This window comes from Acomys russatus, chromosome 1 (assembly GCF_903995435.1).
Source record: "Acomys russatus chromosome 1, mAcoRus1.1, whole genome shotgun sequence".
Lineage (NCBI taxonomy): Eukaryota > Metazoa > Chordata > Mammalia > Rodentia > Muridae > Acomys > Acomys russatus.
In genome coordinates, this window is record NC_067137.1 from 107,449,230 (window position 1) to 107,475,507 (window position 26,278).

Below are 26,278 nucleotides of genomic sequence, written 5' to 3' on the forward strand. Positions count from 1 at the left end.
AGAAGGTTGCAGCATTAGGAAGGCTGGGAACCACTGGGCTAAAGGATAAAGGACACAAGATAAGGGCGGTAGCATAGAAGATGAAAAGAGATCAGACTCCAGATGTACTTGGAAAGCCATCTTAATAACAGCCAGAGTCACTAGTTTCCTGGCAAGAAAAGTTGGGTAGAATGGTCAGGGAACAAAAGTGCATTAGACTTCTGTCAAGGGAGGAGAAACTGTGGGAGGGAAAGCCTAAACACTGAAGGCACTTTAGTCTTTACAGGTGAGGAGAGGGTCCTGGTTACTCTTCTCACTGCTGCACCAAATACTTGACAAGAAGTGTAAGGGAAGATCTATTTCATCTCACAGTGTTGTGATGGGAGGCATTATGGTTCTAACAGCCCCTGTCTCTGGTGGTGGAAGCCTGTGGCACTGCTTATTCATGACTTAAATGGAAAAATAATAGTACATTTGATGCTGAAGAGCAAGCCAGAGAGGGAGAGTTGTTAACTCAAGAGGATGAGAAGGGCAAAAGATGTCCTCTAGATAGAGAAAATGGAACCCAGTACGCAAGTAGCAGCACTAGCCTTTGCCTATAGCACACGCTACACACCTAAATCTGAATCCATTAACAACTAGCCATGGGCTAATTCCTGTGGCCACTGGCTTCATAGGAAGCCTCCGGGAGCAGATTAGCAGTAGAGCCACAGAAAAATGATTCCGTTTCCTTTTCTGTTCCCATGCCCCACTTCCCTAATTGCTGTAGCCACTAGCAGTACACCGTAGCTTGTCTGATTACCCTCCACCAGTTGAGGGTTCAGGTAATGACTTCAGAGCCAGCACTGGAATCTCAGTCTGGCAGTTGCCCCACGCTTGACAAGATACTCCAGCTCACAGGGCTAGCTGTTCAGAACAGGTCACACTGGGGTCTATGTGTCACTGAGACAAGGGTTTCAGAGTAAGGCTGACCATGGTTGTTCTCCACACGCCCACACACCAGGCCCATTCCCTGTAGCTCGTCAGCCTTCAGAATGTTTCCAATTGATGGTGACTGGGTACAAACAAGCGGTGCACACAAGGTCCAGAACAGGATATTGGTTCCCCTACCTGTGAGTGACCAGGTGGGTGCTGGGAATTAAACTTGAGTCCTTTGGAAGAGCAAGTGCTCTCAACCACTGAGCCACCTCTCCAGCCACCTAGTATTTACTTTCTTTAAATCTCTTATTTCAAACAAAAGTACAGATGAGGTGTCTGTGTGTGTATATGTAGGAAGGGGAGGGGGTCTGCTCACACATGTGTATTCCCGTGCTACTTATTAGGCATTTTCAATTCCAAGTAACTGATATGGCCCAATGAAATGCTTGTGTAAATTTGTAGGAATGAAAACACAAATTGGATTTTACTTTGTAACTATAAACACTATGATCTGCTGAGTCTCTGGTACAGCAGTCAATACAAATCTGAAACATCAGCTCACGTCCCACATGGCTCACAACTTGGAAGTTACAGGAACTTGGGAAATGTCATGATAAGGTTTGTTCTTTTCTGATGTTCCACTTCTCATGGTTAAGCATTTTCTCTGAAAGGTTTCAGTTCATTGAGACTTCAGAGCAACATGGCTAACAAAAATATACTATTCTAGGAGCTGGGCACCGTGACACACACCTGTAATCCTGGCACTCGGGAGGCAGAGGCAGGCAGATCTCTGTGAATCTGAGGCCAGCTTGGTCTACAAAGTGAGCCCAGGACAGCCAAGGCTACGCAGACAAACCTTGCCTTGAAAAACAAACAAACAAAACACAAAAAAGGAAGAAAAGAAAGAAAGAAAAAAATACACTATTCTATTTGAAAAAGAGATATTTTTATTGTAAAATATAAATTTATTTCACATTTGTGATTTATAAGTAATAACTTCGACTAATTTATGGATAAATGACTAAAAACATAGTATTTTGTTTCTGTATTACTTTATAGCATACAAGGCATTTTTTCAAATTTTCAATTTTAGTTTAGACTATAAAACATATCTATAACAAAAGGAAGAAATCTACACATTGATTAACCACATGTTAAATCATCTTTGTTTAAAATGTACTAAGACAAGAGCATCTCTTAAAAATGAAACTTTTTCTTTTTGATGGGGGCAGGGATCAAACCAGGGCCTGAGAAGGCTAGAAATGCACTCTATCCCTGATCTGTGACCCACTCCTACCCATAAGGTTATCTTGGATCATTTTAAGTTTATACAAATATATAAAAAGAACAATATTTCTTCATGGTCCTCTATCCAGTTTCCCTTAATAATATCTTAACAACAGTATCCCTTTATCAAGACTTTTAAAAAGTTAATGTTATTTACACAGTGCTTTTAATTGAACCTCAGGCCTCACTTAGATTTCAGTTTTTCTAAAAAAATTTCCTTTTCTATCCCAGGATCCAGTGCAGCATACCACATGGTACTTAGCTAAATTATTTTAAATGTAACGCTTTCTAGAATTTCTAAAAAGTAAAAAGAAACATTTCCTTACCTGCTCTACGCCAAAATTTCATGTGTTTAATCCCAGCCGTAATTAGTTTATCAGGCACATAAGGGTTCATTTTCACAACAAAAATCTTATCTTTACTGCCTCTGAAACAAACCAAAATGTTTTAGCTCTGCAGATAACCCATCCCAGAACAGCTCACCTCCTATCTACAGTCCTCCACCTACTGGACAGGTGTTTCCTCCTGGTATGTGACATTCACCTGTGAAATCATACACTTGCACATTGGTCACTATTTAAATATGTTAACTCTGCTCAGCCGATTCTCCAGCCGGTAAAAACAAGGAACAGAGAACTTCATTTAAATAGTACCCATGGGACCCGCTGTATTGTGCACAGGGAGTGCTGTGTGACAAGAATGAGTTAAAGTTTTTTGAAATAGTAATTCATTACAATTTAGCATCCTTCAATATTAATATTCCTTTTATTGCATTTATTTACTTCAGGGGAGGCATATTTGTGTCACAGTATGTGTGTCAGAAGCGAGACAACAACCTGCAGGGATCACTTCTCCCCTTCCACCATGCTGTAGACCCTGGTGATGGGACTAAGGTTTCACTCAGTGCCTCTGCCCACTGAGCCATCATCTTACCCACTGAGCCATCATCTTACCCACTGAGCCATCTTACCCACGAAGTTCCTTTGAAACTATTGTGTCCTTGGACATCATCTATATACTTTGCATCTCAATTTGAGGGAGTAACAAACTTAAAATGTGGCCTCTGACACTGTTAACTACTTCGTCCCTCAAAGCACTGTTAATACTTTATTATAAAATAAATCATGCTCATTTTAGAAAACATAGAAATGAAAAAAATATTATAAAAAATATAGTTTCATATACATGTGTGTGTGTTCAATTAAATGTATGAGCATTCTGCCATGCTTCTCAGTTGGCATATAATAGTTTTTAATAGAATTCACTCTTTGCAAATGGCAAATTGAAATAGCAATCTCCAATGTACTATTAAAGGCAAATAAAAAATGTGTTTATAGGGGCTAAACTTACAAAGAAATAATAAAATCATTTATCTTTAAGCTTGATTATATTTATTTAAAAGTAATAAAAGCTGACAATTATTTTTTTAAAAAAACCTCACGTTTCAGCCGGATTTCAAAAGTGAAGTACAGATAACATCAGTGCTTTGCCAACACGCTCAGTGTTCTCCCTACCTTGCCACTGAAAGTTTCTCCCCTTTCTTCCAGTCCCACAGCACAACGGTGTGGCTGTCATCTATTCCAACTGAAGCCAGGCGTTTCCCATCAGCTGTGACAACCAAAAAAAGATGAGATGCTGAAGTAAAAACCATCTAATGTGTTTTCCAGTGCCCCAGGCTCTCATTTGAAAGGCCCTCCACCCCAAGTCTCACATGCTGGATGCTTGGCCCCAGTGTGGTGGTGTAAACTGGAAGATCGGTTAAGGAACAGGCCTGGTGTGAGGGGATAAAAGTGCTGGGTGCTCTGCCCTAAGAAAGGTGTGATGCTCTCTCAGGGAGAGTTAGCTCTATTATAATGGTTGTTATAAGAATAACAAGTTTGACTGTAGCGAGAATTTTGGTTTCTTTAAAACCCCAGTTATGTGAGTAGGTTTTTGTTTTAATCCCAGGTGTGGGATATGGGGCTGCTTCAGATTGTGGACAGCTGCTAACGATGATTTTTCTTGTGCTCTAGGAGGGCATGGTTTTTGCCAGCTGCAGACAGTTTATGTCTGGAATGCTAGGGACTCTTGTGAGGGTATAAATGTGAGAGCTCCAAGAGGGCCTGTGGCGGTGGCTGCTGTTCCTGCTGCTGCTTTTGCTATTGCTGCATTGTGTTTGCTGCATTGCTGTTTGCTGCACTGCTGTTTGCTGGTACTCTGAAGATGAAGACTGGACTTTCTCCCAAGGAACTTGACGCCCCTAATCAGCAGGAAGCAGTCTAAAGAGGCCTACTTCCCCCTTTTCCCCTCTAACGTCTTTCTCGCCTACCTAGTATTGCAGGGATGGAAGGGACCCGGGGGGGGGGGGTGAAGAGTATATATGAGACCAAATCAAGTAGACAAAAAGCCTGGCTGCACTTGATTCCTAAATTTCAGGGCTTCTTGTTTCACGTTATCTTTTCATTTTGCACTTATTCCCACCAGGATTCTGTCTGTCACATTCTGCCACAAGCGGAATCAACGGAGCCTAAACTTTCAGCTTCTGAAACTGTAAGCTAACCAGGTCTCTGTTTTCACTAATACCCACCTTAAGGTGTCATTATAGCAATAGAAAATAGACCAATAAACTACAGCACTATATTTAAAACTAGAAAAGGTAATGATAAATGTTAGGCATGTATATATCCGTGAAAAGAACCAGAATCTAGAAGAGAGTGGGGACAATGGTTTACTTGTGCATGCATGTGTGTGTGTGTGTGCACATGTGCGCATATGTGTGAGTGTGTGTATGTGTGTGTGCACATGTGCGCATATGTGTGAGTGTGTGTATGTGTGTGTGCATGTGTGTAAGACAAAGGACAACTACATGAAGTTGGTTCTCTCCATCCACCTTTATATGTGCCACAGGGATTGAACTCAGGTTGTTGGGCTCATGCAGCAAGTGATTTTACACATGAAGCCATTTTCCAAGCTGGACTAATGGGTTTTTGAATCACTATTGTACTTGACCTATGTATTTATTCATTAGATTGAAAGAAGAAACAGGGGAATGGAAATATATAAATGATGATGATTATACTAAATATCCTGTGAGGTAATTATTACATAATACATACCGTATCAGAACATCATATTATGGCCTGGAGGACAGCTCAATAGTAGAGCACTTGCTTGGTATATGTAAAGCCTTGGCATCCTCTGCTGGTACCACACACATAAATTACCCTATACCCCATCAATATAAATAATTATTATAGGTCAATTAAAAATAAACCCAAACCTGGGCATAGTGGTGAATACCTATAATCCCAGCACTCAGGGAAGTAGAGGCAGGTGGATCTCTGTAAATTCGAGGCCAGCCTGGTCTACAAAGAGTCCAGAACAGTGAAGGCTACACAAAGAAACCCTGTCTTGAAAAAGACATACACAAAAAACCCAAAAATACACTCTCTCTCTCTCTCTCTCTCTCTCTCTCACACACACACACACACACACACACACACACACACACACAAGATAAATCCAAAATCTTTATTAAGAAAATAAGACCATTACGAATGGAAGGGAAATAGCTCGAGTTCAACTAAATTCACTGTAAGAACTCTACTGAGGCATAAAAACTCAGTGACTAGAAAAAGTTCCTCAAATGAAAAGCATCTAGGTTACAACATGCTGTCACTAATATTGATGTCTTTAGTGAAGGCCAAGTCTTAGTTGTCATAGTTACCAAACAACAAGTAATGACTACACTAAATATTAAAGTGAATGACTGTTGTGACACATTGACAGAAGTGCATGTGTTTATAGGTTATAAGGTTCACAGCATAAGAGAACTGGTCCTATTCTGGTTCACTTTTGCAAAGCATAGTTGCTCAATGCTATCATGGATGTTATTGTTGACCGGCACAGTCTGCTTTACATTTTCTTGTTTCTTGACTATTAGTGCTCTTGAAAATATATGTGTGTATATGTTTTCCCCAAATCTCATGTATGAATAACTGACTTTGGTTAGGGCAGTGAAACCACTACTTTTTCATGATATACACTTCTTCAATAATGACATTTTCTTCCAATCCACACAGTAGCTTTCATTGCAGTTGCTAAACTGATAGCATGAACTGAAATTATAAGATACACTGAAACTGCTATTGAATATAGACACCTAAAAAATTCTCATCTCATTCACACTAAGCATTTTCAAAGTTTACTTTGAAGCTATAAAATATTAGTATCAAGGTCTGCACAAAGAGAAGGTACATATTACAGGAGGGCCTGCGACAGTTTAGATTTTTATGCTGATATTAACATGAACATTTTAAAAAGACTAGGTAGCTATAGTCATTACACTGTAATTATAAACAAGCTAGAAAACCAAGCTTTATTACTATGTTTGCTGAGAACAGTATGCACACTTGATCCGAACTGTGAAGGCTACAGCTAGATGGAAGCTTAGGTAACATTGATTTAAATACTATACATTCCCTGTGTGTTGATCATTCTTACTGAGACAGAAAAGTCTTACCTGAGAAATCAACAGCACAGACGCCATATTGGTGGTAGCCCTTTAATATAGACAACGGTTTAATGGTTTCTGTGTCCCACACGTGAACTGAGGGATCTCTACCTACCTGATAAAGATACAATTATAAAAGTCATTGTAAACAATTCTTTTTATATCTGTTAAAAGGAAACAAAACACTTACATAGCCTTTATATGTATATGTATATAGAAATTTATCAAGCTAAAAACAAAAAGCAGATTATAAGCATGGTGTTTTTTCACGAACGTTTATTCAAAGTCTAAGAGGGATGGAACAGCAGAGGGAAGAGATTACCAAGGAAAATGATAAAAACTTATTAAAACAAAATGTCACTGTAGGATCCATTGTTTTGCTAACTGCAAACAATCTGAAAATGCTAAGAGGACTGAGGTTGTGGCTCACGGAAGAAGCGCATGCTTGGTACGCATGCAGCCCCTTGTTCAGTACCCAGCACAAAACAAAAATAAATAACAAAGCCAGGCACAGTAGACTCCTCCTCCTACAATTCACTAAGAAAGATAATAGATGATTACTGAGTACCGATCGTCGTCAGGGTTACTGTGGTAGGCACTGTGAGTATTACATCGCATAACTTTTGTAAACTCCTTAGAAAAGCAGGACATTTCAAATAAGAACATACAGCGCTGTATGCTAATGAAAAGAAAGCAGCTTTCAGGAGTTCATGGAACAGATAATGCCTAATACAGCTGTGACTTCACAATCATAGGTCTTAGATGAAGAGATGCAAGCAAGAATATTCTAGATTAGAATACTGGTAAAATAAAAAATTCAGAAAGGGTTAAAGCACTAAGTATGTATATGAGACAAAATGGACAATAGAACTCTGATATTAATCATTTTTCTACCGCACACAGCTTTTATTGGCCCATATTACCCAAAATAGCGTGGTCATAACATTTTCACATGTGTGTCATACACTTTTGAGCACACTCACTCTCCCTTTACTGGCTCTTGCTCCCCTTCCCGATTCCCTTGCTCTTTCCGGAAGGTAACTCTGGGGGCCTGTGAGATGGTTCAGTGTTTCTACCAAGCCTGATGACCTGAGTTCAATCCCTGGAAACCACATGGTGGAAGGAAAGAACCACCATGTAAGTGTCTTACTCTCCATGCATTTGTGTTTGTGTATACACACACACACACACACACCACACACACACACACCACACACACAAAGTAAACAACTGTACTGTAAAGTCTCTATTTAAGGGCTTGGGAGATGGTCCAGCAGGTTAAGAACTACAAGCTCTGCAAGCATGAGGTTCCTAAGATCTAAGTTTGAACCCCGAATATCTATGTACGAATCTAGTACTGTAGTTTGTGGCTGTAACCCCAGCACTGAGGAGCGGGAGATCTCAAGAGCTCACCAGCTAACCACTGGAGTCAAGAAGGCGACCTTCCCAGTCAGTGGCAGTCCCTTCAGTCTTCATCTTCTGCTCAGAGGGTTCAGAGCATTTACACCCAGGTTATTATTAAAGAGTATGTACTGAGTTCATCTTTCTTCACCTTAGAAGCTTTCTGGAGTGCCAGTTCAATGATGGCTGATTTGTAACTGTTACCTGTTTATGATTCTAGTAAGGCTTACTATTTCTGGGACTCTCGTGTTTTGTTTATCTCTTGTGTTCTCTTTAGTTGAACTTTTACCTCTCTGAATCACTAATGCTCTTCCTTACTTCCTCACCTCTTCTTCACAGATGAAACTTCAAATACACTCTCTTATGCCCACCCCTATTTCATTCATCTTTAACGTGGTGCTACTGTTTGGATCTAAAGGGCCCTCAAATATACACATTAGTTGGTCTTTAGGCCATGGTTTAACTAGGTTGGCAGAACCTTTAAAATATGGCCCATTCCTCTTTGTCTGCTTCACAGCCAGCACAGCAGAGCAGTTGCCCCATGTGTGTCCCCCTGGCTGTGATGTGCCACATGACCACTGAACCTCCTGAAGCTGAGAAGCAGGTAATCTGTCCTCTTTAAGTAGTTTACTTAAGATATTTTTTTCATAGCAACAGACATGAGACTAATCGACATGGTTTATGGTGCTCACGTATACATAAGTAATCTACAATTCTCAATTTGGCTCTATAACTATATAATCATCTATAAAGATACACACACTATCATTTTATATATAAAGCAGCTCCTGGAAAAGCAATGGTAGAAATCAATTATACTTAATTTTGAGACTTTTTAAATATAAAGGGTATAAAAGAAATAGCACCAAACCATCAAATGACTCATTAAATCATCCATCTAAACATTACTGGTGACCTCTAAGTTTTATCTCTACAAGTTTTGCTGCTTCTGACAGTTTTACAGCATGACTCCTGCCTAATCATCCATTTTCCTTCACTTCTACCACTGTTTTCTTCATAATTTTGTCACTTGTAATTCAGATATAAACCATCAAGATTCCCCCCTTTAGATACCCAGGCTCTTCTTTCTACACTTTTTCTACACTTTCAGTTATTAAATCAACAATGTCTCCCAGTCAAGACCTACATTTTCAATTGCCTGTTGATCAGTTCAGATGAGAATAATGGATGCTACGGACCAACACTCACCGAGAAGGGACTTACCTGACAGAGGCTGTTCCACAGCCCTGACAAAGCCTGGCTTATCTATTAACCATCATAACTCCTTAAGTTAGGCACCTATTGTATCCTGATTTTAAGGATGAGGACACAGAGGCACAGAATTTTCCCACAGACAATAAATAATGGCACATGGATTCAAATACCAAATTTAGTCTGGGCTACATACAAGCACACACACATACACACGCACACATAGTACCCTAGAAGCATGCTTGAGACATCTCATTTCAGGGACATAAGCACATATGTTAGTCGGTGTTCTATCACCATGATGAACTCTTTTTTTCTTTTTAAAGATTTATTTATTTATTAAGTGTACAGTGTTTTCCCTGCATGTATGCCTATATGACAGAAGAAGGCACCAGATCTCATTATAGATGGTTGTGAGCCAGCATGTGCTTGCTGGGAATTGAACGCAGGACCTTTGGAAGAGCAAGCTGTGCTCTTAACTTCGGAGCCATCTCTCCAGACCCCTAAATCAACTTATTTTGACTCAGGGTTTTAAAGATTTTATTCCATGGTTACTTCTCACTTTTGTCTTTGAGTACTAAATATTTTTCATAGGTTGGGGGTGAAAGTAAACCAAACAAGCTAGTACAGTTCTTCTTCTTTTTTTTTTTTTTTTGGTTTTTTGAGATAGGGTTTCTCTGTGTTAGCCTTGGCTGTCCTGGACTTGCTTTGTAAACCAGGCTGGCCTTGAACTCACAGTGATACGCCTGCCTCTGCCTCCCGAATGCGGGGATTAAAGGTGTGCACCACCACGCCTGGCCACTAGCACAGGTTTTAAACACAGGAAGAGTCTATGGCTGATGGCGTGCCTCCTTTATGAATACTCATATGGAGACGCATCTGTTACACCATTTCAGAACCTGTGCTTGGGCAAGTGAGGTAGGTTGGTACTGCCATTGAAAAATAAAAGACACAGTCGTTCTGTGCTGTCATAGAGCTTTTTGCTAAGTACTTATTTTGCTTTAGTCAACTCAACCTAAAGAAATCAGGTTTGGGGCCTGGAAAGATGGCTCAACAGTTAAGAGCACTGACTGCTCTGCCAAACGACCCAGGTTCGATTCCCAGCATGCATTCAGTGGCTCACAACCATCTGTAGTTCTAGTTCCAGAGTACCTTCTATCCTTTTCTACCCTCCATGGGTAGTGCATGCACATGGTGCACAGAAATATTTACAGGCAAGACACAAATGCACATAAAAATAAAAAGCGAAGTAAGTTTTTGAAGGTTGCCTATCTGACTTACTGTCACACGGTCTTTTAAGGGAACGTACCTGGCCCGTTGCCACATAGTCCTTCAAAGGATGAATAGCCAGACACAGAATATCATCATCATGGCCCAAGTAAAAGCGCTGTGTGTTCTGCTGTCTGTTGTATATGACGCCCACTGCTGCCACATGGTATACGATTTCACCAATTTGAGTGTAGAAGAGATTACTTCGACAGTCATAACCCCTGTAACTAATGCAGAGAATAAGTCATGTATGACGAGTTCTAATCTTTTACCTGATCGATATGTAACACACAGAAGAGTGGGTATCATTTGGACCATTTAATGTCCAGTCTTAAAGGAACTGAGTAATTAAAGGAGGCGACCAGTTTCTTAGAATCTACATACTGTTATGAGCCTCTCTGCTTACAGACAGCTAAAACCTAGGCTTAGGTACTGAGTGAAAAAAAAAAAAATCAGGTACAAAAAAGTCATCTCTGGTATGCAAGTATTTGCAAAAACATTATTAAATTTGTATTCTACAAAGTAAAACCACTTCTTTTATACACAATCAGATAAGGAAAGGAATAAATCAAATATTCCTGAGAGCAAATATTATTTAATAGGGGAAGGGAATGACACTTGGAGCAGAGAGGGAAGAAGAGACGGTTCCAAACAGCACTTTTTATGCACACTGTTGGGCCATGACTATGTAATACATGTTCCAACAGCAGCCTTAAGCAATCAATTAGAATATATAAATCTTACAATAATTAATGCAATCCCATCAATGACAACCTTGCTTTGTGCTTCAAAGAAGTACAGTTCACACAACATAACCTAACTAAAATAATATCTACTTAGCATTGGAAGGGAAATACTTTTTTTTAAAAGATTGATTTGTGTGTGTGTGTGTGTGTGTGTGTGTGTGTGTGTGTGTGTATGTGTGTGTGTGAGAGAGACATATGTGCAGGTGTACTTGGAAGCCACCTGATATAGGTGCTGGGAATGGAACTCACGTCCCATGGAAGAGCAGCAAACCTTCCTAAATCACTGAGCCTTCTCTCTAGCCCTGGGAATACTTTTTATAAATAAATTGTTTTCAAATCCTTAGAAGGTATTACCAGTCTGATGAGAAAATGTGTGCTTGCTGAGGGTAGAAACATGTTGCTGTGGAGCTGAAATGTGAGGCCTATACATTATATATGCTCTAAGGACTCCAGAAACTGATAGTAATTAGCTAAATATTAAATCCTGAATACTCAGGCAAAAGAGGATTCAGAAAATTCCTTTAGTCCCATTGTAGGAGAGATGACTACTCTTACACTTTTAAAGATGTATGAATGTACTATCAAACTTTCAGACAGTTTTTAGAAATTTAATTAAGACCTTCATAGTGGCTCACTGTGTGCCAGACAACGTCATCCATAGTATTGCTTATTTACTTCTCATTGAAGCTTTTTAGTCAGGTACCAATTTATAGATAGGGAAACAGGCATAGCAAGGCAGCGTGACTTGCCAAGGTATTGAGCACAAACTCAAATTCAAACACATAAATGAAAAATACTATTTTATACCCATGAATAAAGTGTAACCGAATACTATTTCCTGGAGCACGTTCTCTTCGTTTAGAAGCAGCACTTTTCTGTTTCTCTTTGCATTGTTCTTTAAGCTGAGGTAGATCTTCTTTGTAAACCTTAAAAGTGTATATACACAGGAATATGATTAAGGTAAGTATTAATGAAAGTACCCATGTAGTTAATATAACTTTCAAATGCTGATAAGAAAACACTTGGAATTTAGTATTCTAAGACCTCTTTATACCTCATAAGGAAACACTTCAAGGGAAATATGGTAGGCTACTATGATAAAATTCTACAGGCAAAAAGAATACAGGTCTACTTAGTACATTAAATATTTAATATGAAAGGATATTCTTTGCAAGTGTGTTATGATGTCAAAGGGGGGAAACTGAAAGAGCTATCCATTACTGGAGAAATTAAAGCCATAAAAACTCACAATAGATGAAAGTAGCAGAATTCAAGATGAAGAAATTGGACTTTGGGGGCCAACATCATAGGCTGCTAGGCTCTTACCTGTCGGTGGTAAGTGAGCTGTGTCTCTTGCTCAATCTCAGAATCCAGCTCCGGAACATCAGACAGATCTGAATCTGAGTCATCGCTGTTGGACTCAGCCAGACTTTCTATAAGTGTTTAGAAAACAAAATGTCATCTTAAAGTTTTACTTTTAAAACAACAATGTAAAATTAATGATTAAGATGTAACTCTCAGTTTGACATGGAAATAAGCCATAAGGCAGTCAAATGAAATGACCTATTCAAGTGACACACATGTCAGCAAACTGTAGTACAAGTTATCTTTCTGTCTAAGTCACTAAAACTCAACAGCTCCATTAAATCCCTCCCCTGGCTCCCCAATGACCACTACAACAAATTTATGTGTCTGTGCAGATGTAAGTGAATATAGTCTATAATTAACATTAAAAAATAGCTTAAAAATACAACACACAACAGATTGACATTTTCTTTATTTTTTAAAGTATATGAAACCTAGGAACCCATATTTCTAAGATGAAACATTAATTCTTGGTTTTGCTGGCAAGAACTATTACTTCACTCATTTGACAAATTAAATATCAACCCAAATACTTTGTATTGTTGTATGAATGATTTGTATGAATGTAATGAATGATTTTAAAGATATACACCTATTTTACCAGGGAATTTCTGCTATAAATAAGCTTCAATGGTAAAATAGTTTGGATCTATGAATGGAGGAGCTGTACAAGCTTACCTTGGGGTGCTATGTGAAGAGCATCTTTTAATTTTCTTTCAGGAACAAATTTCCACTGAAAGACAGAGTGATCTGCTCCACCAATAGAAATAACCCACTGATAATCATGTGACCATCTGACATTAGTTACATGAGCTGAATGGCCAATATATTTTCTAAACTTGGCCCCTGTAACAAAAATATGTATCTCTAAATTGATAAAAGATAATACACAAAAAATACCACCTTAAACAACGACTACTTTATCCAAACTATTACAACATCACAACATTATCTTATGTATGATCAGATGAAAAATAATTTAAAAGATAGTTAAATGAACAAATGAATGGACTGAGAGGGGCAAATATTTCCTTTACTGATTTTACAATATGTTTTAGTAGGGACAACAAAACTATGAGGTATAAATTCCTACTGCTGAAGACACTGTGAACATAGGGAATGGAGGAATAGAGAGAGCTGGATCTGACCCAAAAGCCACCTCCCTGATGACTAGCTTTCATAATACCAGGAAGTGTTATACACATTGCCTAGGGAGGCAAGCTCAACAGTTTTTCTAGCTGTGACACCTGGGAACCACAACAATGATAATCACAGTGAGATATCCCTAAAGGTGCAATAGTGACACAGATTTTGGTGGTAACTAACAGCTGTATTTGGACTTAAGGCCTGCTCAGCAACAGAGGAGTCATGTCTACCCATGGCTACTGCGGTCATAGATTTCAGAGAACCTACTTACTGCCACTTACACCTGAAGTCTAATTAGTTATCCTTATACCCACAGATATGTAAGTACAGGGCCTAATCCTTGACAAAGAAACTACTTTTTGCAGCAAAGATTATTACGGAAGGTCAAACTGTGGGAGCCCAGTCCCAGCTGATACATCTGTGGCACAATGCTTACAGCTAAGGCTTGGGGACTGCCGTGGAAGGAAGGAAAGACCCTGGAGGCCTTCTGTAAGACTGGGTCTTCTAGACACGACAGGGAAGCTTCACCCATGAAGTCTCAACAGTGCTGTTGCCTACACAGACCTGAACACTAGGTGGCGTGCCAAAGTTCACTGTGGTGGAGGGGAATTGAAAATGGTCCCATGCCTAGAAGAAGAGTTCCAAGCAATTACAAACTACTGAGAGAGAGAGAATGAGTCTTCCTCAGAGAAGAGCACCCTAAGTCTTATCCAGTTCCAAGAGGTAAGCCATTTAAAAAACGAACAAGCAAGCAAGCAACAGTAAACAGCCTTTCTGCATTTATATATTGATTTGTAGATACATGTGTGGGTGTGGATGTATATATAATAATTAACCAACAAATTTAAAAGGGTGGTCATAAGAGGTGTGGGAAGGAGAAAAGAGGGGAGAAAACGATGTGATTATATTTTAACTAAATAAAAGAAACAATCAAGAAACACAGAAAGACAAACTGTGAGGTGATAGGTGTGCTGGTTCACACCTGGCTACTAGGAAGGCTAAGATAGAAAAATCACAAGTTTGAGGCCCGCCTGAGTAAATTTGTGAGACATTACCTCAAAACATACTGTTTTTTTTGTTGTTGTTTTGTTTTTAAAGAATTTTTAATGATTTATTTATTTTTAAGGTTTATTTGTTATGTATACAGTGCACATCAGATCACATTATAGATGGTTGTCAGCCACCATGTGGTTGCTGGGAATTGAACTCATGACCTCTGGAAGAGAAGTCAGTGCTTTTAACCGCTGAGCCATCTCTCCAGCCCCAAAACATACTGTCTTAAAAGGGAAAAGGTATATATAGTTCACTGGTACAGCGTTTACCTAATGTGTATCATCAGTCCCTGGCTTTGATCCCCATTAGCACAAATATAAAACAAAAAGATGAACAAAACAACTCTACACTCTGTAAGAAAAGCCTGTCTACAAACAAAACAAAACAAGCATAAGAACAACAACAAAAAAAAAAAAAATGCACGGCATAATCTTACTACTCTGAGTAAAGCTTACAGATCAGTTTTTTATAGTAAGATAAGTGACCACTTTGACCTGAGGTCTTTGTTTTTAAGTGAAATTGATATAACTAGTCTGACTTACCCAATGACAGTACCCCCAGCCCAACCAGCCCAAAAGTCCTCTAAAAGATTTAAGACATCAAAAAATAAAAACAAAAGACTCCAGCAACATATTTAAAAGTATTAAAAAACAAAACCTATGGTGACTTGTTCTAGGAATGCAAGGTTGGTGCAACACACAAGAAAAGCATACAATGTAACATAGGAATCGATGTAATAAAAGTCAAATATGCCCAGTTTTTATAGCTATTTTTAACACCAGATATTTTGCTGAATACCATTCAATTTGGGTTTGTCTACTGTTTCCTCATGATTAAAGAGATATTTTCGTCTTATGTAATATTCTATCATTTGAATTTTTATTGATATATAAAATTCCATCATCATGAGCAATCTAAGAAATCGTGTCAGGTTGGACTGAATTTTTTCCTGAAGTCACAGACTTCCAAATTAAATACATGCTGTAGTTAACTGAATAGTTCAGTTTGGATAATTTTTGAGCTGGCATAATAAAAGTCTTCACCAATAAGTATACACTCTAAAATATTAACTTCTGGGGTTGGAGAGATGGTTCAGCGGTTGAGAGCACTGTCTGCTCTTCCAGAGGACCCTGGTTAAATTCCCAGCACCCGCATGGCAGTTCACACCTGTCTGTAACTCCTGTTCCAGGGAATCTGACACCCTCATACACATATACATGTAGACAAAACACCAATGTACATAAGATAAAAATAATTTTAAATAAATTCAATACTAACTTCTATAATTTATCTAAACTATGTCAGAGCATAACATTTTTTATGAGATGGTTAGTTAAAATATTAGAAAGAAAGATACCTTTTCTTAAACATGGGTACCGAAATAATTTTACCACACCATAGTCGTCAGCTGTGACTAACACCTGGCCAACATAATTTCCATCTACTGAATTTATGTCATTGATATCAGAATACTTGGGCCAAATGCCATTGACTTCAAGGCCTGAAACACATGTCCATGAAGCCCAGTGAATGCCTTTCATTTCTTCTTTACTTGTCACTTCCTTTCCTCCTAAAAATAAAAGAGTCTTTATTTAAAAAATTACTTCATTTGATTCTTTTCACTCAGGTATAAATTTTAATATCTTATACCTAAGTCAGAGAAGAATAACCAGACAGCTAAGTGTGGATTAGAAAACAAAATTTAAAAAAATTTTAAATTCTACTAACATACTGACTTAGAGAGTTTGAACATAATTATCAATTCAGCAGACTCATTCATATGGAAAACAGAACTGAATCTTATTAAGATGCTGATATAAATTAGTGACAACTGGGTGAGATTAAAAAAAACAGAACAAAACAGAAGATGTCTTTCTTCAGAGGTTATCAAAGTGGTTGGATCTAAGGAAGCTAAGGCTACACTCAGATGAGTGAGGCCCTCCTTTCTGGCAACTCTCCTACATCTATGCTTAGCTTATACTTAGGACAACAATGAAATGACTGCTCACTGTGTAGCTGCGCAGAGGAGAAAAAGGTGAAAGCACAGAAAGAATCTAAGGGGTCTACTGATGGCAATGGCTTGGGTCTTTTTGACTAAACATCTTCTATAATGTGTTCAATAAAAATCCAAACAAGGAGAGGAGGGAGGGAGGGAGGGAGAGAGAGAAAAAAGGGAGAGAGCAAGTAAGGGAGGAAAGGAGAGAGAAAAAAGGGGTAGAAGGGAAATGGGGGGGGGGCAGGGAACAGAGGGGCAGGGAGGAAGGAGGGAAGGAAATGAGGAAAGGGAAATGCTATGACAAAGTGGCAAATCATGTATTAATAAAAGAAACTCAAGACGCATCATAGGGAGGAAACACCAGAAAAGACTAAAAAGGAATGATCAGTGGAGGGTGATACATTCATGCGAGGAAAGAGGACTTTAGGGCTCAGTAGAACTTCATTATAAACCATCAGTGAAAAGCTTGGAGGAGACCCATTGACTGTATTACGCAACTGGTCTTATTAAGTAAGCTCTTACAAGAGTTATTAATTCACAAAGCACCACATGAAGCAGAGGTGTAGAAGGTCGCTGTGAGAAGTGAGGAGTTTTAATTAAGAAGGGCTTGGAGTGCTGGGAAGACGCTGTCCAGGGCACTAAGTTCCAGTTGGACAGGGTGAGTTCTGAGTGTCCTTTCTGAATGTACAGCAAGGTAACTGTTATTACTCATGCTTATTACTCATGGCATGCTTGAAATGTTTCTATACATGTGAAAAGTACAGTAACTATATTAGGTGATAGGTATACCAACTAGTATGATTGTTAAAATAATTTTTTAATCTCCATTATATGTACATTTTTAAAAAATCACATTAAACTGGACATAGTGATACTTGTCTTTAATCCCAGCACTTGGAAGGCAGAGGCAAGCAGATCTCCAAATGTGAGGCCAGCCTGGGCTATATAGCTAGTTATAGTCTACCCATAAAATATGACGAGACTCTATCTCAAATTAAAAAAAAAAAATACCACATTACGTATTTTAAACATATTTACAACTCGATATTCTGGCGAAGAACTCTGAAGATATCTGTCTTATAGAAAAGACCAATATGCCTGAAATAGCTCAGATTACTATGCCTATAATCAAGTATAATTTACAACTTACTCTCTTTCCTTTCTTCCTTTCTTTCTTTCTTTTTCTGAAACAGGGTTTCCCTATGTAGCCAGGCTGTCCTAGACTCACTCTATAGACCAGGCTGGCCTCAAACTCACAAAGATCCACCTGCCTCTTCCTCCTCAAGTGCTGGGATTAAAGGCGTGCACCACCACACCCAGCTGCAACTTACTCTTAATTAAAGATTAAATACTACAGACATTAAAAGTCTATGATCTATATGTAATGTGCTAGAAAAGTTTACCTGGCATCTTAAAGAGCAGTCGCTTCCCGTTGCCGTCGTTTGTCTGTAGATATCTACTGTCGGAAGACCAGTCCAGATGAGTGATGAAGCTAATTGAACCAACACATTCACCAACTTTTTTGTATCGCTGAGCAACTCCATAGATGTCAACCGAGCTGTCATTGCAGCCAACAGCAAGGTAAGTGCCATCTGGAGAATATTTTAGCTCATGGATTGCTTCTTTCCTGTCTTTAATATGTACAACTTCAGTCATATCTCTGTGAAAAAGAAAAAAGACCCTATGAACAAAAATCACAGGAGAACTGTTTAAAAATATCTCCAAATTCTGGCTGTGACATACATGAAAGGAAAGTAAGTAGCATCTGCTTGGGAATAATTATTTTACTGACCAGAAATAAATAGGAAAAAAAAATGGACGCTGCAGCATGTGGTGACAGAGCACTTGTCCAGTATGAAGTCCTGGATTTGAACCCCAGCACCGCCCCCCCAAAAAAAAGTAGAAAAGAAAAATGCTAAATTTCAGTGCATAAATAACCTTATTTTCATATAGCTTCCTACTAAATTTCTAGGTTCAGATAGTAAAATATTTAACCAGATTTTTTTTAAAGATAAAAGTTCTTTGTAAATACTAAATTTATGAAATATTCTTAAACACTATAATTTCCATAGTTTTTATATGTTTGGTTTTGGTTTTTTGAAACAGGGGTTCTCTGTGTAGCCTAGGCTGTCCTAGACTCACTTTGTAGACCAGGCTGGCCTTGAACTCACAGCAATCTGTCTGCCTCTGGGATTAAAGGCGAGTGCCACCACACCCAGCTCACATTTTTTATAATGAGTCAAATGTACAAACTGACATTTGGAAAGTAAGAAGAGCATGAAAGAATGCACTGCTTCAGCAATATATCTGAATAGATATCTTTAGGGCCTTGAGATGAGAGGGTGTTTGCAACAACCCCCACAGCCAGCTTCTGACCGAGCAGACTCAGCTGAAGAAAGTAAACATGCTGAGACAGGAAACAGAGACTGCTGGGGGATGAAGCCTTAGTGCTGCAATAACTCCAGTCAAATGATCCATGTTGACTGTCCAGCACAGCTGAGGTGGTGGGAGCTATCAGCTTGTCAGGTGACATGGCAGGTCCCCACCAGGCTTGTGTCTTAACTGACTTCCTTCTCTAGGTTCAAAAGACTCCAACAACTGCTGCCACATGTCACAGCCCAGGAGGAATGCCTCTTGCAGAAGGAGCTGCTATAGCAGGAGACACATTTATATAACTACCTTGGCTGTTTTTATTCATTTTTCCTTACTAGTGAATTTCATTTTAAATGTTCCCTTTTTTGAGAGTCTCATTATGTAGCCCAGCCTGGCCTCAAACTCCCAATCTTTCTGCTTCTGCCTCCCAAGCACCCGAATTACAGGCATCTACCACTATGCTCAGCTTAATTTATTAAACCACAACAGCAAAAAGACCACTGTTCAGCCATAGTTTTCTAGGATACCTTAAAATGAATTTCCAAAATAGCATGGGTGTTGGTAACAGCCATAAAAACAGATGAACACTTAAGTTTAACACAGTTGAGTTTTCAAACTTCTAGAACTGGACGGAGTGGGAAGGGCAGGGATGCAGCAAAGAGGGGCAAGAGCAGGGAAAGAGCACTACTTCTCAGCGGCAGCAGTCTCTCCATATAAATTCTGCATCAGTCGTTTGAAGTGCTCCAGGTTAGCAATTTCAGAAGCAGAAGTATGTTTCTTGTTTTTTTTTAATTTTCTAAATAGAGCTTGGAGCAAATCCTTTTAATAGCACTGAACATTTATGTTGTTTTAGTGCTGGGGATTCAAACTTGAGCTGACCTTGCATGACATAGACATAAAATAGCTATGACAATATATGGTAATTGCTCAAAAGGAATATGTGAAGCTGCAAGGGAGACTAAAAGTCTGGCTAAAACTAGATTGAAAGCAAGAAGAAGCCACAGCAACTCTGACCTGAGCATAAGATGGACGTGAGTGAGGCACTGGCTATGCCTAAAAGAGAAGAGAAGGTTCTTTGGGAATAAGACACAGCACAGACCGGGCACGGCAGCATGTAGTGGGCGTGCTATTTGAAGTGGGCATGATGTGGACACGGACATTAGTGGGAAGAGCAGCAAACAATGAAGCCAAACATAGACTAGTAAGACAGAGTGAAACCAAGGAAAGAGAGGCAGACAAAATCCAGGTTTGCAGAGTGCAGTCTTGCGAACCACTGACAGAAGTGTACAACAAGCAAGCTCAAGTTCAACCCCACAACCCCCACAAGCAAGTTTATCTTGCCAGTGTCAAGGAGTCAGGTACCTTCCCAGTGCCAAGGTCTGGTTGAAAGCTCTAAATAACTCCATAGATTTTGTCGGTTTGTGGTGTGCTGAGAAACTATTCAGGAAATGCCAACTCAGGTTAACCTGAATCAATGTGGCAGTTCCGAATCAAAATGGCTGCAGTTATGTCAAGCCAAATCCACATACAAAGATTAAAAGTTTAGAGAAGATAGTAGTGGCACAATAATGTGGATTTATTAAATGTCACTGAAGATCTATAATTACTGAAATAAAATATATTATATAAAAGCAATTTTAAGAGAAAACTTATACCCCATCTCAACTGTAAAAACCTACAGTTATTTTCCATACTGGGAATCAAACCTAGAGCCTTGTACATGCTGGGCAAGCACTCTACTATTTAACTAAAGTCTATTTATTTATTTATTTATTTTGAGTCACTAAATTAGGCAGGCTTGCCTTGAACTCAAGTCCAGCAAGACTTTCAATTCACAGTCCTCCTGCCTCTGCCTCCTTAATAACTTGGATTGCAAGTCTGCACTATCAGGCCCAGTTGTGAGGAAGTTTTGTATAGGTGAAAAAACAAAACAAAACAGAGTGAGGTACAGAAAAGCAGATTCGAGATGGACATTGCACACCACATCAAGAACTGCAGTCTTCAGCCTAAGGAGGAGACAGCCTTTGGAAAGAAGATGACTGCCGCCACATGTGACTTAAAAGAAACCTCCAAAATAGCCGATGAACATGATATTCTCCACCGTTGAGTGAAGAGTGAGATCTGACTCTCACACAAACTCTGGGGCCCCTTTTCTGACCACGTCCCCTGCATGGGGAGACCTGGCGGCACTCAGAGGAAGGATAGCAAGTTACCAAGAAGAGACTCGATATTCTAAGAGCATATATAGGGGGAGGAGGTCTTCCTCAATCACAGACATATGGGAGGGGGAAGGGGGGAAGTGGGAGGGAGGGAAGAATGGGAGGAAACAGGGGAAGGGCTAACAATCAAGATGTAATATGAATAAAATAATAAAATGAAAAAAAAACAAGAAAAAAAGAAAAAAAGAATACTAATTTACAGATTTATTGATTACTATAGAAAATCTAATTATCAATAATACTTTAAAGATCATCCGAAGACCTCTGAACAGGCACACTTCTGCCTTATTGATAAGACTCTCGATAACAAAGCTATTCAGATGTGAAAAAAAAAAAAAAAAAAAGGAACCTCTAAAATAAAGCTGAAAGGGAGCTGGAAACATCTTCCCTGCTGTAACTTCCACACAGCCAGAGTTGCTGGAGAAGAAAAACATCATTGGTCTTTCCTAGTCACTCATAGATGAAGGGAGGCGCACATAGGGTCCCAGGCACCCTGCAGAACTACTGGCTATTGTACTGACATACATGCTGGGAGAGAGGGAGTTGTCTTCAGTTATGTGGCCCCATCAGACTCCAGTACAGTTCCAAAATCATGGTCACAAAGGCTGTGGTTACTCTCAATGGTTAGAAAACAAAGCAAAAAGTTATGAGTATGGCAAAGAGATTTGTAGGGATGAAGAAGAGTTGGTGGTGGGGAAGGGAGCTAACACAGAGTAAGGAATGAGAGTAGCCAAAATATGCAGTGTACATGTGTGTGTGTGTGTGTGTTTGTCAAAGTACATATTTAATTAATAAAGAAAGCAGGAATCTCAACCATGGCAGTGTGAGACGGTTTGAGATGGTAAGGAGGGCAGTTCCACTTTCTATCCCACCAGTCCAGTGAGGAGATGACAAAGCTCACACAGGAATGTAACAGTAAAGCTGGAGACAGAAAATTACCTTGACAGCTTTTGTGAAAGTGACTCTTAAACAAGAGAGGCTAAGTAAAAATAAATAAATCATTTCTGGCCTGAGTACCTGGGCTGAGGATTACTGAGCTGGAGAAGATTTCATACACACTGTTTTGCGCACATGCTGTGGCTCTACAGCACTGTTTCTAATGACCTCACAGGATAGAAACTCAATGTACCTACCTATAATTCAACATCAACTAGACCAGCTTTAACAAATTCTGTTTGTTTGTTTGTTTGTTTGTTTGTTTGATACAGGGACTCCCAATGTAGTGGTGGCTGACCTGGAACTTATTGGGTAGGCCAGGCTGGCTTTGAATTCACAGAAATTCTCCTGCCTTTGCTTCCTGAGTGCTGGGATTAAAGGCATGTGCCACCATGCCCAGCCTTAAATAAATTCCTTAAGCATTAAAAGTGAAAAGATATGGGCATTTTTTTCAAATTATAAAGATACAAACAAGCAAACAAAAAACCCTACTCAGTCATTTCTCATAGCCATAAGGTTGCTTAGCAATAAAGGATCATGACTGAAAATACTACTACCAACAGAAAGTCAAGGCCCAAGTTTTAATTCAGAGCTTTAGCCAGCACTGTACTAAGCATTCTTGTGTGTGTGTGTGTGTGTGTGTGTGTGTGTGTGTGCGCACGTGCGCACACCAATATGTGTCTGCTCAAGGTTACGTGTGCTACATGTGTGCAGGAGCCTGCAGAAGACAGAAGATCAAGTCGAGTCCCCTTGAATTGGAGTTAGGAGAAGTTAGTTGTGAGCCACCATGTTGGTTCTGGGAACCAAACCCGGTTCCTCTGCAAGAACAGTAGCTCTCTTAATCACCGGGCCATCTCTCAACCTATCTGCTAAGCACTCTTAATGCCCCAGATAAAAGTTCTTGAATTTAATTTCCAACAAAGCTATTTTTATAAGTATATTCATTTAATGAAACTACTATTTGGAGCACATACAAAAGAAGTGGGAAAGAATATGTGGTTAAAGAGCAACAAGTACTATGCATTATAACAAAACAAGTCATTAGTGTTTCTGTTTCTACACTAATTGCATACCTCACTCTAAGGACAGTGAATGACCCATCCTTCATCCCAAGGGCAAGGTGGATCCCATCTACATTGACAGCAGCACATCGAATTGGTTCTTCCATATTACATCTCGCTATTAAAGCATGATCTACAAGGCTCCAAATCCTGTACAAGTTAATTCAAAAATAAAAATAATTAATATATATTATAAAAATAATAATCCCTGTAGGAACATTTTAGTTAAAATGAACTGGTTAAAAGGAAGATATTTGTCTCTGTGAAAATGGCAATATTATTCATAATTAAAGTAAAAGAGAGTATTGGAATTTCTTGTTTTTAAAATATTATAGCAGGGATGGCGAGACGGCTCCAGAGGTAAAAGTGCTTACAGCACACTCCCCAAAACTCACAATGGAAGGAGAGAACCAGCTCCCCAAAGCTGTCCTGACTCCACATGTGTCCCGGCATTTGTGAACTCATACTCTCACATACAAAGAGCAAAGAAAAATACCAATGAAGATCTAACATATTCAAATAAGCTATAATAAAACTTCGCATCAAAACTTGAGAGCTAGAAAGATGGTTCAGCAATTAGAAGAGTATATTGGTCTTTCAGAGGAGCTGAGCTGAGGTCCCAGCACCTACCCAGGTAGCTTGACACCACCTGAAACTTCAGCTCCAAGGGATCCATACCCTCCTTCTCACCTCCATGGGGACTCAGTATACACATGCAGCATACATGTGCATGCACATATACATACATTAATAAAATTAAAATAGTAAACTGTCACCATATTAACACAGTGATGAAACTCAGGGACTATAGCCAAAATATGTAGAACATTTTGCCACCTACTTTATAATACAAAAGCTATAATTTAATGACTAAGCATCTACCACAAGACATCAGAAAAAGATCAACAGGGAGAAATGGATTTTTGAAATGATTTTATAGACATTATTTTTTTAATTAATTAATTTACTTTATGTATATGAGTACTCTATCTGCATATACACCTGTGTGCCAGAAGAGAGTATCAGATCCCAGTATAGATGGTTGTGAGCCACCATGTGGTTTCTGGGAATTGAACTCAGGACCTCTGGAAGAGCAACTAGTGCTCTTAACTGCTGAACCATCTCTCTAGCCCATGGGCATTACCTTTTTAAAAACCTGATGCTGAAAATGTTTAATTAAAACCAAAAAGACCCTCATGCTATTTTATAGGAAAGTAAATTTTGTATACTAGTTTCATACTCTTTTATAACCAAGAGATTTGCTAGTTTCTTCAAATTTATTTTTTATTTTTGTATATGTGTCTGAGCTCATGCACACAGGTGTCAGAGGAAGCCAAAATACAGCTTCAGATACAGTTGGTTGTGAGCTGCCCAATGTGGCTGCTGGGAACCAAACTCTTGGCCCACTGAAGGAACAGCAAACACTCTTAAGCACCGAGCTATCTCTCCAGCTCCACCAATTCCCTTTCAGTTCCATGAATTTCTTTGCATTTTCTTTGGATGCTCCTACATAGACAGTCACATTGCCTACATATAAAAGTGGTTTCTCCTTTATTCCTTCCCTTCTCTCTCTCGCTCTCAAGCGCGTGCTCCAATCACTCGAGTTGGCCATTCTGTGCTGATGCGTCCTGCCTATCCTGACCACAAAGTTTCAATGCTGCAACATTAAGTGCTGCGTTTGCTGCAGATTTCTTATGCTTCCCAAGTGTTAGCAAACACATCCTCTGGGGCAAATCCTGGGACTAAAACATGGCTGCATGTTTTTATCTACTGGGAACTAAAGATGAATTTTATTTTTCAATTGTTGAAAACCATAAAAGAATAAAATTTTAAAACATAAAAAAATATACAAAGTTCAGATTTCGTGTCTATAAATAAACTTTGATAGGAACACAGACATATTCATTTGTTTACACATTGCCTACAGCTTACATACATCCCAGAGTTAGACTTTAGAACCAATTTTACATTTCCTTCTTTGAGTGTGTACATGTGTGAATGGTGAATACCATGATACGTCAGAGGCATTCGTGCAATATATTTAAGGTGTATGATCACTAACACATTCTTAGTTCTTACAATCTGAATTTGAAATTTTGTAGTGCCTGATTTACTTACCTGACTGAACGGTCATCACTGCCAGTCACAGCCAAAGGTTTAGTAGGATGAACAGCGAGCGCCCAAAGCTCACCTTCGCAATGCCCTTGCATAATTAGGAAAGGTTTATTTCTTTCATGCACAACAATTTCAAAAATTTCACTGTCCTGGGTTCCAACTAAAATGTGGTCACCTCGCCAACAAACACTCCTCACAGATAAACCTGGTAAAAAGCACATTTAATACCAATATTAAACTTAATATCAGTGCTACAATAATAAAGTTCAGTCTTAACTGGAAATTAACTTTTGTATCCTTTATATCTTAGTTGTAAGATAGAGTACAAAGTCTGGATATACACCCCCATTGTCTTCAATTGTTTGCATTCTTTTTCATAAGGAACAATGATTTCGTTTTTGACATACCTAATTTCTACCCCTCCTTTAGATAACCTTTCCCTTCTCCTTTGCTGAGAGTTGAGTTGGGCTGCTGTAGTCAAGGTCTCACAGGACTCTGTGCTCAGGACCCTGCCTTTAGACAAGTGCATTTTGTGTTTTCTTCCATAACAACCTGATTTCTCACTGTATCTCATTTCTGAAACCTATTCATCAGTATATTTAAGGAAAGGGAATTCACTTTTACTTTATCTTCATTTTCCACAGTTCATGTTGGCCCTTATGAAAAAAATCCCATTTTTTATTTATACACCATTGCCAATAAAAACACCC

The 26,278-nt window shown here is 39.0% G+C and overlaps 1 protein-coding gene across 8 annotated transcripts in view; it reads right to left on the reverse strand.

The window, feature by feature from the left end:
* Eml5 (EMAP like 5) overlaps nucleotides 1-26,278 on the reverse strand; it is a 107,618-nt gene that overhangs the window by 54,221 nt on the left and 27,119 nt on the right. For all 8 annotated transcript variants that reach the window (XR_007831082.1, XM_051150318.1, XM_051150308.1 and 5 more), the window contains exons 7-17: nucleotides 25,572-25,773; nucleotides 23,466-23,603; nucleotides 18,268-18,524; nucleotides 16,226-16,438; nucleotides 13,348-13,515; nucleotides 12,631-12,737; nucleotides 12,112-12,230; nucleotides 10,599-10,785; nucleotides 6,686-6,791; nucleotides 3,699-3,792; nucleotides 2,511-2,611 (exon numbers count right to left, since the gene is read on the reverse strand). Coding sequence is in view for 7 of the 8 variants with exons in the window: in XM_051150318.1 (XP_051006275.1) it covers nucleotides 2,511-2,611; nucleotides 3,699-3,792; nucleotides 6,686-6,791; nucleotides 10,599-10,785; nucleotides 12,112-12,230; nucleotides 12,631-12,737; nucleotides 13,348-13,515; nucleotides 16,226-16,438; nucleotides 18,268-18,524; nucleotides 23,466-23,603; nucleotides 25,572-25,773 (1,692 nt within the window). In the remaining variant the exon portion in view is untranslated. The remainder of the gene's footprint in view (nucleotides 1-2,510; nucleotides 2,612-3,698; nucleotides 3,793-6,685; nucleotides 6,792-10,598; nucleotides 10,786-12,111; nucleotides 12,231-12,630; nucleotides 12,738-13,347; nucleotides 13,516-16,225; nucleotides 16,439-18,267; nucleotides 18,525-23,465; nucleotides 23,604-25,571; nucleotides 25,774-26,278) is intronic.